This window comes from Dermacentor variabilis, chromosome 3 (genome assembly GCF_050947875.1).
Source record: "Dermacentor variabilis isolate Ectoservices chromosome 3, ASM5094787v1, whole genome shotgun sequence".
NCBI classification, from domain to species: domain Eukaryota; kingdom Metazoa; phylum Arthropoda; class Arachnida; order Ixodida; family Ixodidae; genus Dermacentor; species Dermacentor variabilis.
Window position 1 is genome coordinate 2,701,224 of NC_134570.1, and position 10,055 is coordinate 2,711,278.

A 10,055-nucleotide genomic window follows, 5' to 3' on the forward strand; every position below is an offset into this window, starting at 1 on the left:
GGAGGTATATAGCTAGCACATTCACGTGATGTAATAAGGTACGAAGCTAGAAGAGCAGCTTGAATATTATCACACGTCATGAATTGCGCAGGCACAAGAGCAGGACACAATTTCCTTGAAAGATATCAGCAAATGTTATTGAAACAACAACGCGAACAAAAAAGCTAGTGTGACAAGCACCTGCAGCTTAAAGAAATGAACACGCATACCAACGAAATTAAGTATCAGATACGGGACATGAATGGAACACTTTACTGACTTAGTTGTGGTGTAGTGAGATTAAGCAGAATCTAGAGGAACTTTTGGCATAACCAGAGCAGTGCGTGAACGAGCTTGTCGACGGTGTGGGTGACTCTTGGCTCAGCGCTGGCTTTTCGTGGCATGTCGCCGGGAACGTACACGTCTCTGTGACTTGCGGGCGGACGAGAGCGCGCTAATGCCATAAGGGGGGGGAATATGTGGGCCCTCCTCGCGACAGCTGCCTTCGCTGTCGCGTAGTCGACCTTGTTCAGGCTGCGGTACCTGGCGATTCGGAGGGCCTCCTTCCACTTGGGACACGCGTTAGAGCATGGGTCGTGCTCCTGGCCGCAATTGACGCAGGCTGGCCTAGACGCCGGGCAGAGTGCGCGGCCGTGTGCACCACCGCATCTCCTGCACGTGGCCGGGCTGCAGCAGACCACTTGGACGTGGCCGATGCGGCCGCAGCGGCGGCAGCGTGGCGGTCGGTCCACGTGCGGGTGCACCCGATGCTCGACGAGCCCCACGAGTACGTTGTGGGGCAGCTGAGAGGAAGCGAACGTGAGCACCGCCGGCCCACCGGGAGGCCGAGGAATGCGCACCGCAACGATGGGCGCCCTGGAACGGATGGACGCCTCCAGCTGTCTCTCGGTGACGCCGGGAGGGATGCCGTACACCACGCCCACGCTGCCGTACGAGCCGTGTGGCTCGCGCACCTGCACGGGCACACTACACAGCGTCTTCAGGGTGAGCAGCTTGGCAGTGGCCTCAATGGCGTTTGTGTCCACGGCCAGTAGGTTGAGGCGAAGGTTGAGGCGTACTTTACTTATGCCTTCGGGCGTGACCGCCTGCAGCTCTTTGGACACCTTGAGGGCGTCCAATGTCTTCACCTGCGTCACGCCATCACTGGGGGAGATGATGACCACCTTGCCCACCGCCGGGACCTTCTTGTCGTCGGTCGATGCTGCCTCAACTTGTTTCGTGCTAGTGGTTTTCTTCGGCTTGAGGGATCCGCTTCTGGGCATGTCGGTCGCGTACAGCTTCCACGGCCGCGTAGCAAGGAGCTCTGTTGGGAACATGCGTGATGCGCTCACGCAGAGCCGTTCAATTGAATCGCACTTGGCTGACGGAGCGGTAACAATTAGTGGCAATAACTTTTCTCGTGCATCGCAAAAACACCGGCTTGCACGGGCTTGGCGATATGATTATACTGTCAGAACCAAATTTATCGTGGTCTTCTGAGTATATTTTGCGTGGTACTCTGAGAGTTTCGACGCTTTCTTTCATGAACGGCTCTTTGTCCGAATGTTCGAGAACTGCCTGTGACGGACGGACAGCTCAGCAGCAGGAGCTGCAATCCGCAGGAGGAAAACTGAGGTGCCATTTCAATATAGAATGTTTTATATTAACGTTGAAACGTTAACACATTGTTTTACAGATAACCTGTGGTATATAGCACAAATATACTTATTGTGCTATCCAAATCCAAAAGGCTGACATTTACTCTGGCAATCAAAATATATCATTTCATCTTATTAATTTTTATTTATATGTTTAGAGAATACTGTAGGCTTTGTAAGGGCCCGTGCAGGAGGAGCATTGCTACAAACAAAAGGGCCAACTAAAATATGCTGAAGTGTAGAAATATAACAATACCATAGGTATGTAGCAAAAAGGAAACAAAAGCTATATTGTAAATGCAGCTCGCGAATTCAACCAGAAACTCTAAAAAAATAAAGTAAAAAAGCAGAAGAAATAGAATTGCCAGGAGCGGTGTGCTCAGGCGTCAACACGCTCAATACATTCTGCGCTAGTAAGAAGTGATAAGGGCAACGCATTCTACTGAGCTATTCTACGCGGGGACAAGGGATATTTAAAAGTGCTTGTCCTAGCGAAGTACGGGTTTACGGTCATGGCGTGTTAGTGTCTTGTCAGTCATGGTGTCAGGGGTTAAATGTATTGCCTAAGATTAAAGGCCAACGGCAATGAAAGTTCATTTGGGCTACATTGACTATAGATGCCTAGCGTATACTCTAAAAGTAATCTTGGTAACGCCGCAAGGCTGGTAATTGCCTACTTTTGTTATTAGCGGTTATTAAATAACGCCTATGCAGACAACGCGTGCACCTGGTGACAAACCGCAGGAATGCAGATATGGCGAGTATTGAAGAACCGCACGGAATTGCTAATCTTTCCTTTGCGCCATGTTGCGCTTAGGCAGCCAGGCGCTTTGCTCGCTCATCATTTGCGAGTTGATTGACATCGCTGCCGGCGTGCGTTCTCCCTGTTGCGCTCATGATTTCAGTTGTTGCAAGAATGCCGGTGCGTTGCGTGGCCGACCGGGTTCTCGAATACGTATTCGAACTCGAGCAATGGCTTTGCAATACACAACATTGAGTAGACGAAGGCCGAACACGTCTTTCCTGTTTCAGCTTCTAGAGCGAAAGTGTGCGCCGCGGCGCAGCAAGCAAGGCCAACGCGGACCAGCGAACGCGCAGAAATCATGTAAGCTGCAATTGACGAAGCTGCGCAAGCGACAGTTCAACAGCACGATCACTTACCCATCAAGATCCGTATGGCAAACGCTTTCTCGGGGTGCCTATATAATTACTCTATGCCACGATGGCGCAGAAAACCAAAGGTAACGTTCAATGGAAAGTTGTATTCAAGGGCGATATCTTCGAGCGATCATATCCGGTAGTGCGTCAGCGTCAAGACACTTTGTGCGTCTCTACATCGGAGACATTGAAGTAGACAAAGGAAATCGTTTCTTACACAGCGCCGGAAACGAGCAGAAACCGTATGCTGCATTTGTCGCGAAGTATTAGTAGGATCTTGATGAGGCATAGGTGGTTCATATATAGAATTGAGGTTAAACAGCGCGAATAAAACAAGGACACGAGGGAACAAATACCAAAGACAAGTGTTGACTGCCAACTGGAAGTTTACTTGAAATTATCTAGCCGTAATTATACCTTTTTCAGCATAGGCATGCGTACACCAGTCGCAAAAACATCTGCAAATCAGCAGCATCATAACCTTTCATCCATAAAAGCTATTTCCTTTTCTGACAAGGCAAGAGAGGGAGCGCTTACACATTTATCTCCTTCCTTTCTAAAGTAATAAGCCTCTATCCCTTTCCCTCTTACCTTTTCCTTTCCGTATGAATTTCGTTTTTTCGAATATTGGAGGCCAGCGACACTTGTTACAATGTCCTGCTAAATGACTCCCATAGCCATTCTTTAGATTATCGCTGTGCTGCCGAGCTCTTTCTTGGAAACACTGTCCCCCCCCCCTCCCCCTTTTGACCTATATTAATTTTCCCACAGCTAAGCGGTATCTGATAGATAAAGTTGCGCCTGTACCCAGTGAAACGGGATTTATGATTTGTGGTGCACAGGGGCCTTTCACGCGTTTTCATATGATTGCATATCGAGGACAGCTTACGCGGGGCACTGAAAAGCAAATTAATATCATGTCTACTTGAAACTTTCTTTAGATTGTGCGCCAACTTGTGCAAGTATGGCACCACGTGCGCTTCTCTCTTGTCTTTATTCTTTTGTTTTTGTGATGTTTCGGAACTTATTCTTTTCTCTTTCTGCAAGATGGCTTCGCATACTGAAGTGATCACAGAACTGGGAGAGCCTGTGTTCTGTAATCGCGCTATATGATTTAAAAACATTGATCGCACTCATGCTCGCACGACTTACTCAGTGCTGCCTGTTACGTTTCGCCTACGACGCGCGGTTTAGCCGGCGCGACTGCAACAAAGCGGCAGACATTTTGGCCCGTTCGGCGTCGCCGCTACGCTCCCCGCCAGGCGTTTCCAGGCATGTTCCGATGCCACGTGTCTTCATGTGCGTGTGTGAGTGTATGTGCCATTGTGCCCGACCGGCGGCGATAACGAGAGTAGAAGTCACCTTCTCCTTCCAGTCATTGTGCCCGACCAGAGGCGCTACGAGAGCAGAAGTTACCTTCTCCTCCCAGTCATTGTGCCCGACCAGAGGCGCTACGAGAGCCGAAGTTACCTTCTCCTCCCAGTCTTTGTGCCCGACCGGCGGCGCTACGACAGTGTGCGTCACCTTAGCCCATTGTACAATCACGTGCTCGTCTATTGAGGGGTTCCTTCTTGCCCTCAACTGCGAGAGTATAAAAACAGCTGCCCCCGGACGCCAAAAGGAAGGGCTCCGATTTCTTCTGTTGAGTAAAGTGCTCTCCCGTCTCTCTACTTCGGTCAACCTGACCGCCAACTCTTTACGATGTTAAAATAAACAAGTTGTTTTGTTGTTACCAGTCGACTCATGCTTTGCCGGGACCTTCGGATGCTTCCAGTTGTACCCCAGGCCGCCAGGCCAACGCTACCCCTGGGGCTTGCGACCCAGGTACAACCACGGGCGTCAGCGCCGAGTTCCCAACCGATCGCACCAGCGGTGCGACCACAATAACTCGCGCCAGCGGTGCGATCCAAATAACTGGTGGCAGCGGTGGGATTCAAACAACTGTCTGCCAGCGGTGAGATCGCGACAACGGAGGCCAGCAGCGAAGAGATGCAGTTGACTGTATGCTGAGCAGCTCAACGACGATCCGGGAGCAGTGCAACGAGCCCTGTGTGATGACTGGTTGCCTGCAGCGGAACGACTGCGCTGAACTCTTGACTGCGAGGTTTGGTGAGTGCGGGACTTTCTTCTTCTGAGCTTTGCCAGGCTTTTGTTAGTGTTAGAAACAGAGCTGGTAATTGTGGTTGTCGTTGCTGCCGGGTTAGTTTGCGGCAAGACAATAGTAAGCAGTAGAGAAAGCAGCATTCAGAGCAGCCATGGATTTGAAGTCGTTGCGCAAACCGAAATTGTTGGAGCTTGCAAGAGAGTTGGGTCTGGATGTCTCGGACAAACTCAGAAAACCAGAACTGCTAAAGGCTATTCTTGAGTTAGAGGCTGAGGATGACGAGCTGTCGGAATGCCTTGAGACTATTGAGGAGAGGTCAAAAAGACAGGAGCGCGAACTTAAAGAGCAAAAAGAGAAACAGGAGCGCGAACTTAAAGAGCAGAAAGAAAAAGAAGAGCGCGAACATGCTTTGGAAATGAAGCGTCTCGAGGTAGAGATGGAACGCGCTCGTAATGGAAGTCAGGCACACGGTGCAGGAGAACGCGTATTGTTCAAAATGACTGACCTGATGCGGCCGTTTAAGCTTGGAGAGGACATTGGTTTGTTCCTGGTTAACTTTGAGCGAACGTGCGAGAAGCAGGGGTTCTCTCGGGAAACGTGGCCACAGCGCTTGCTCACTTTGTTACCCGGCGAGGCGCCCGACGTAGTCGCTCGCTTGGATAGAGAGGAGGCAGAGGATTTCGACACAGTGAAATCGAGTCTTCTAAAAAAGTACCGGCTGTCTGCGGAGGCGTTCCGTCGGAAGTTTCGGGAAAATGAGAAAGGCAAGAGTGAGTCATATACAGAGTTTGCGTATAGGCTTATGTCAAACATGCAGGAGTGGCTCAAAGAAGAGAAAGCGTTTGGTGACCACGATAAAGTTCTGCAGTGTTTCGGGCTAGAACAGTTTTATAGTCGGTTACCGGAGAACGTGCGGTACTGGGTCTTGGATAGGCCAGACGTTTGTACGGTGGCTAAAGCCGCTGAGCTAGCCGAGGAGTTTGTGACGCGTCGGGCTCGCGGAGCTAAGGACGGTCAAAAGGGTGAATTTGGCTCGAAGTTTGAGAGGCCGAGGTTCACGCCCATGAGATTAAAGGGGGACACGCGTAGTGAGGATGCGAGTGAAAGCAGTCCGACCAAACGTAAAGAGACGGCGGCAGCCAAACGCAGAAAGCGGTTCGAGATGAGGCGAGCGCGCGTTTGTTATACGTGCCAGAAGCCGGGTCACTTTTCGGCGCAGTGTCCGGAAACAGCACCAAAAGTTCTGTTTTTTTCAATAGGCAGCACTGACGAGAACATGAAGCTTCTCGAGCCTTACATGCGAGACCTCCTCGTGAACGGGAAAGAGTGCCGAGTGCTTCGCGATTCCGCAGCTACAATGGATGTAGTTCACCCGTCTTATGTAGAACCCCATATGTTCACGGGCGAGTGCGCATGGATCAAGCAAGCCGTGGAAGCTCATAGCGTGTGTCTGCCAGTAGCAAAGGTGCTTATTGAAGGACCTTTCGGAGCGCTTGAGACGGAGGCGGCAGTGTCATCTATGCTGCCCCCCCAGTACCCGTACCTATTTTCGAACAGGTCCGATCACCTCCTGCGCGAGAAGGGGCTTTTGTTTGGTGAGGCTAGCGTTCAGGCCTTAACCAGATCGAAGGTTCGGGAGCTCGCTGCAAAGGCGGTAGTTGCGGGGCCGACGTTATCGAACAATGAAAAAGGGTCAGAGCTGCAGCAAGCTGACGAACTGAATAAACTTGAGTCTGTAACGTTGAAGGCGCCAGATACTGGAGAGGAAATGCCCGATGCGGGAAAGTTAGAAGAGCTATCTACTGATTTGCTCATCGCGCCTACGTCAGACGGACTTGATAGGTTGCTAAAAGTCAGCCGGTCGGCTTTGATAGCCGAGCAAAAGAAGGATGGTAGCCTAGAAAACATACGCTGCAATGTCAAGGAAGGTATCGCCAGGAAAAATGCGCGTTTTGTGGAAAGAGGTGGAGTCCTGTACCGGAAGTATCTAGACCGCAGAGGAGTGAAGTTCGATCAGCTGATCGTGCCTCAATGCTATCGTCAGGATCTGTTGCGCTTGTCGCACGGGGGTTCGTGGTCCGGACACCTAGGAGTTAAGAAAACTAAGGACCGTCTCTTGCAAGAGTACTATTGGCCAGGGTGTTTTCGGGACGCAGACCACTTCGTGAGGTCATGTGACACCTGTCAGCGGGTGGGCAAACCAGGGGACAAATCGAGGGCGCCGTTGAAATTGGTACCTATCATTACGGAGCCTTTTAGACGGCTCGTTATTGATACAGTGGGACCTCTGCCGGTAACAGCCACGGGGTACAGACACATTTTGACTGTGATCTGCCCAGCGACAAAGTTCCCTGAAGCAGTGCCGCTTAAAGAACTCAGCTCAGTTGAGATAGTCAATGCACTACTTTCCATATTTGCGCGAGTTGGTTTTCCTGCGGAAATCCAATCAGATCAGGGCACAGTGTTTACTAGCGCTTTGACGACAACTTTTCTCGAAAGGTGTGGGGTAAAGCTGCTACACAGCTCAGTGTACCACCCACAGTCGAATTCCGTTGAGAAGCTCCACTCCGTCATGAAGCGCGTGTTGAGAGCATTGTGTTTTGAACATCGAACTGACTGGGAGCTGTGTCTGCCTGGGGTGATGTTTGCCTTAAGGACCGCGCCGCATGCAGCTACGGGGTTTTCGCCAGCTGAGCTGGTGTACGGTCGCTCGCTTCGGTCTCCGCTTCGCATGCTTCGAGAATCATGGGAAGGCAGGGGCGACGACCCAGTCGTGGTGAAGTAGGTGCTTAAGCTCCTCGAACGCTTAAGAAGGGCACAGGAGTTGTCAGGTGAAGCAATGGCAAAGGCCCAGCAGAGGGCCAAGGTTTATTATGATCGGACCGCCAGGGCCCGTCGTTTTGAGGTGGGCGATGAGGTCATGATATTGCGCACATCGCTAAACAACAAACTTGACGTGCAGTGGGAGGGCCCAGCACAAATTGTTCAGAAACTGTCGGACGTTAACTACGTGGTAAGTCTGCCAGGAAAGCGGAAAGCACAGCAAGTTTACCACTGTAATCTGCTCAAACCTTATAGACAAAGGGAAGCAGTGGTGTGCATGATGGTAAACGTTCCTGAAGAGCTTCCGGTCGAGCTTCCGGGACTAGGCTCAGTGACGAACAGGGAAGACACCGATCAAGTCATTAGTGACCTTATCAGTAAAGCACCGCTGTCGCCTGAGCAGAAAACCGAACTACACCAGCTCTTACAAGAGTTTCAAGGTCTGTTCTCTGAGAGGCCTGGTAGGACTTCTGTACTTACTCATGATATAGAACTTACCTCCCCAGAGCCAGTACGATCCAAGGCGTATCGGGTGTCACCCCGCCAGAGCGATATTATGGAGGCTGAGGTAAAGAAAATGCTACAGCTCGGTGTTATTGAGGCAGGTGAGAGTGATTATACCTCCCCTTTGATTTTAGTTGAGGTACCGGGCAAGGAACCTCGTCCTTGCGTCGACTACCGCAGGCTTAATTCCATCACTAAGGATCAAATTTATCCGATCCCTAACATCGAGGAGCGCCTTGAGAAAGTTAGTAGCGCTCAGTTTATTTCCACCCTAGATCTTGTCAGGGGTTATTGGCAGGTTCCACTCACAGAAGAGGTTAGTAGGTATGCGGCGTTCATTTCACCAATGGGAACATTCCGTCCTAAAGTGTTGAGTTTTGGTTTGAAGAACGCGCCATACTGTTTTTCAAGCCTCATGGATAAAGTGTTGCGGGGACAGCAAGAATTCGCTTTACCGTATCTAGACGACGTAGCGATATTCTCCGCATCTTGGTCTGAGCATATGGCACACTTGCGGGCAGTGCTAACCCGCCTGCGCGAAGCGGGCTTGACAGTAAAGGCTCCTAAGTGCCAGTTAGCACAGGCCGAGGTTGTCTACCTCGGTCACGTGATTGGTCAGGGTCGTCGCCGCCCCTCTGAAATAAAAGTGGCCGCTGTGCGAGACTTTCCGCAACCGCGCACAAAGACCGATATTCGGTCGTTCTTAGGTGTCGCCGGCTACTATCAGAGGTACATCCCTAGGTACTCTGATATCGCGGCTCCCCTGACGGATGCTCTAAGAAAGACAGAGCCTCAAACAGTCGTCTGGGACGAGACAAAGGAAAGAGCTTTTAGCGCCCTAAAGAGTGCCCTAACAAGCCAGCCTGTGCTACGATCGCCAGACTATACAACAGGGTTCATTGTTCAGTGCGATGCTAGTGAGCGAGGCATGGGCGTTGTACTGTGCCAACGGGAAAATGGAGAAGTAGAACACCCCGTCCTGTATGCTAGTCGTAAGCTGACCAGTCGTGAGCAGGCGTGTAGCGCCACCGAGAAAGAGTGTGCGTGTCTCGTGTGGGCCGTTCAGAAATTGTCATGCTATCTAGCCGGCTCGAGGTTTATCATTGAGACGGATCACTGCCCTCTCCAATGGCTGCAGACCATCTCTCCCAAAAATGGCCGCCTCCTGCGCTGGAGCCTCGCTTTACAACAATATTCCTTTGAGGTGCGTTACCAAAAAGGGGAGTCTCAACGGTAACGCCGATGGCTTAAGTCGAAGCCCCTAACGTAGGAATCAGCCTCAAAATTGTTTGTTACTGATGTTTTTCTTCCTGAGGCAGGATTTTTTTTAACATATTGCTTTTGTTTAGTGTTTCAAAGTGATGATATGCTTTCTAGTGCAATTTTTCAATTTGTGGACGCGTTCTGAGTGATGCTAGACTACTGTAAGGAACTAGGCAGTGGTATAAAAAGGGGAAAGAGCCTGGCAGGGCTTAGTGAGGGTTGTGCCGTGCTTGCTGACTGAGCGGTTGAGTTTCAGCGTAGTTCTAACGCTTGCCGGGAACGAGAACAAAAATGTGAACTCTCCCGAAGTCACTTTGCAGTGTCCCGTGCGAACCTGAACGAGAGAACGAGGCCTTCTCTGTGCGCTGCGCTCAAGAAACGTCGAGGGACGCCCGACTTCGGTTATGAGCATCATCGAGCGACATCCCTCCGGACAGCGGATGCAGTCCCCTGTCCATCGGGATCTCCTTCCCCCTGCGGGGCGGTCTGTTACGTTTCGCCTACGACGCGCGGTTTAGCCGGCGCGACTGCAACAAAGCGGCAGACATTTTGGCCCGTTCGGCGTC

The 10,055-nt window shown here is 51.1% G+C and overlaps 1 protein-coding gene across 1 annotated transcript; it reads right to left on the minus strand.

Moving 5' to 3' along the window:
• Positions 1 to 237: 237 nt before the first annotated feature.
• LOC142573898 (uncharacterized) lies at positions 238 to 1,316 on the minus strand. The gene has a single exon (XM_075683108.1). It carries the CDS (start codon positions 1,314 to 1,316, stop codon positions 291 to 293), a length of 1,026 nt encoding a protein of 341 aa, XP_075539223.1. The 3' UTR covers positions 238 to 290.
• Positions 1,317 to 10,055: the final 8,739 nt, after the last annotated feature.

Coding starts and splice junctions, on each gene's coding strand:
- LOC142573898 (XM_075683108.1), bottom strand. CDS start 1,316: ATGTTCCCAACAGAGCTCCTTGCTACGCGGCCGTGGAAGCTGTACGCG.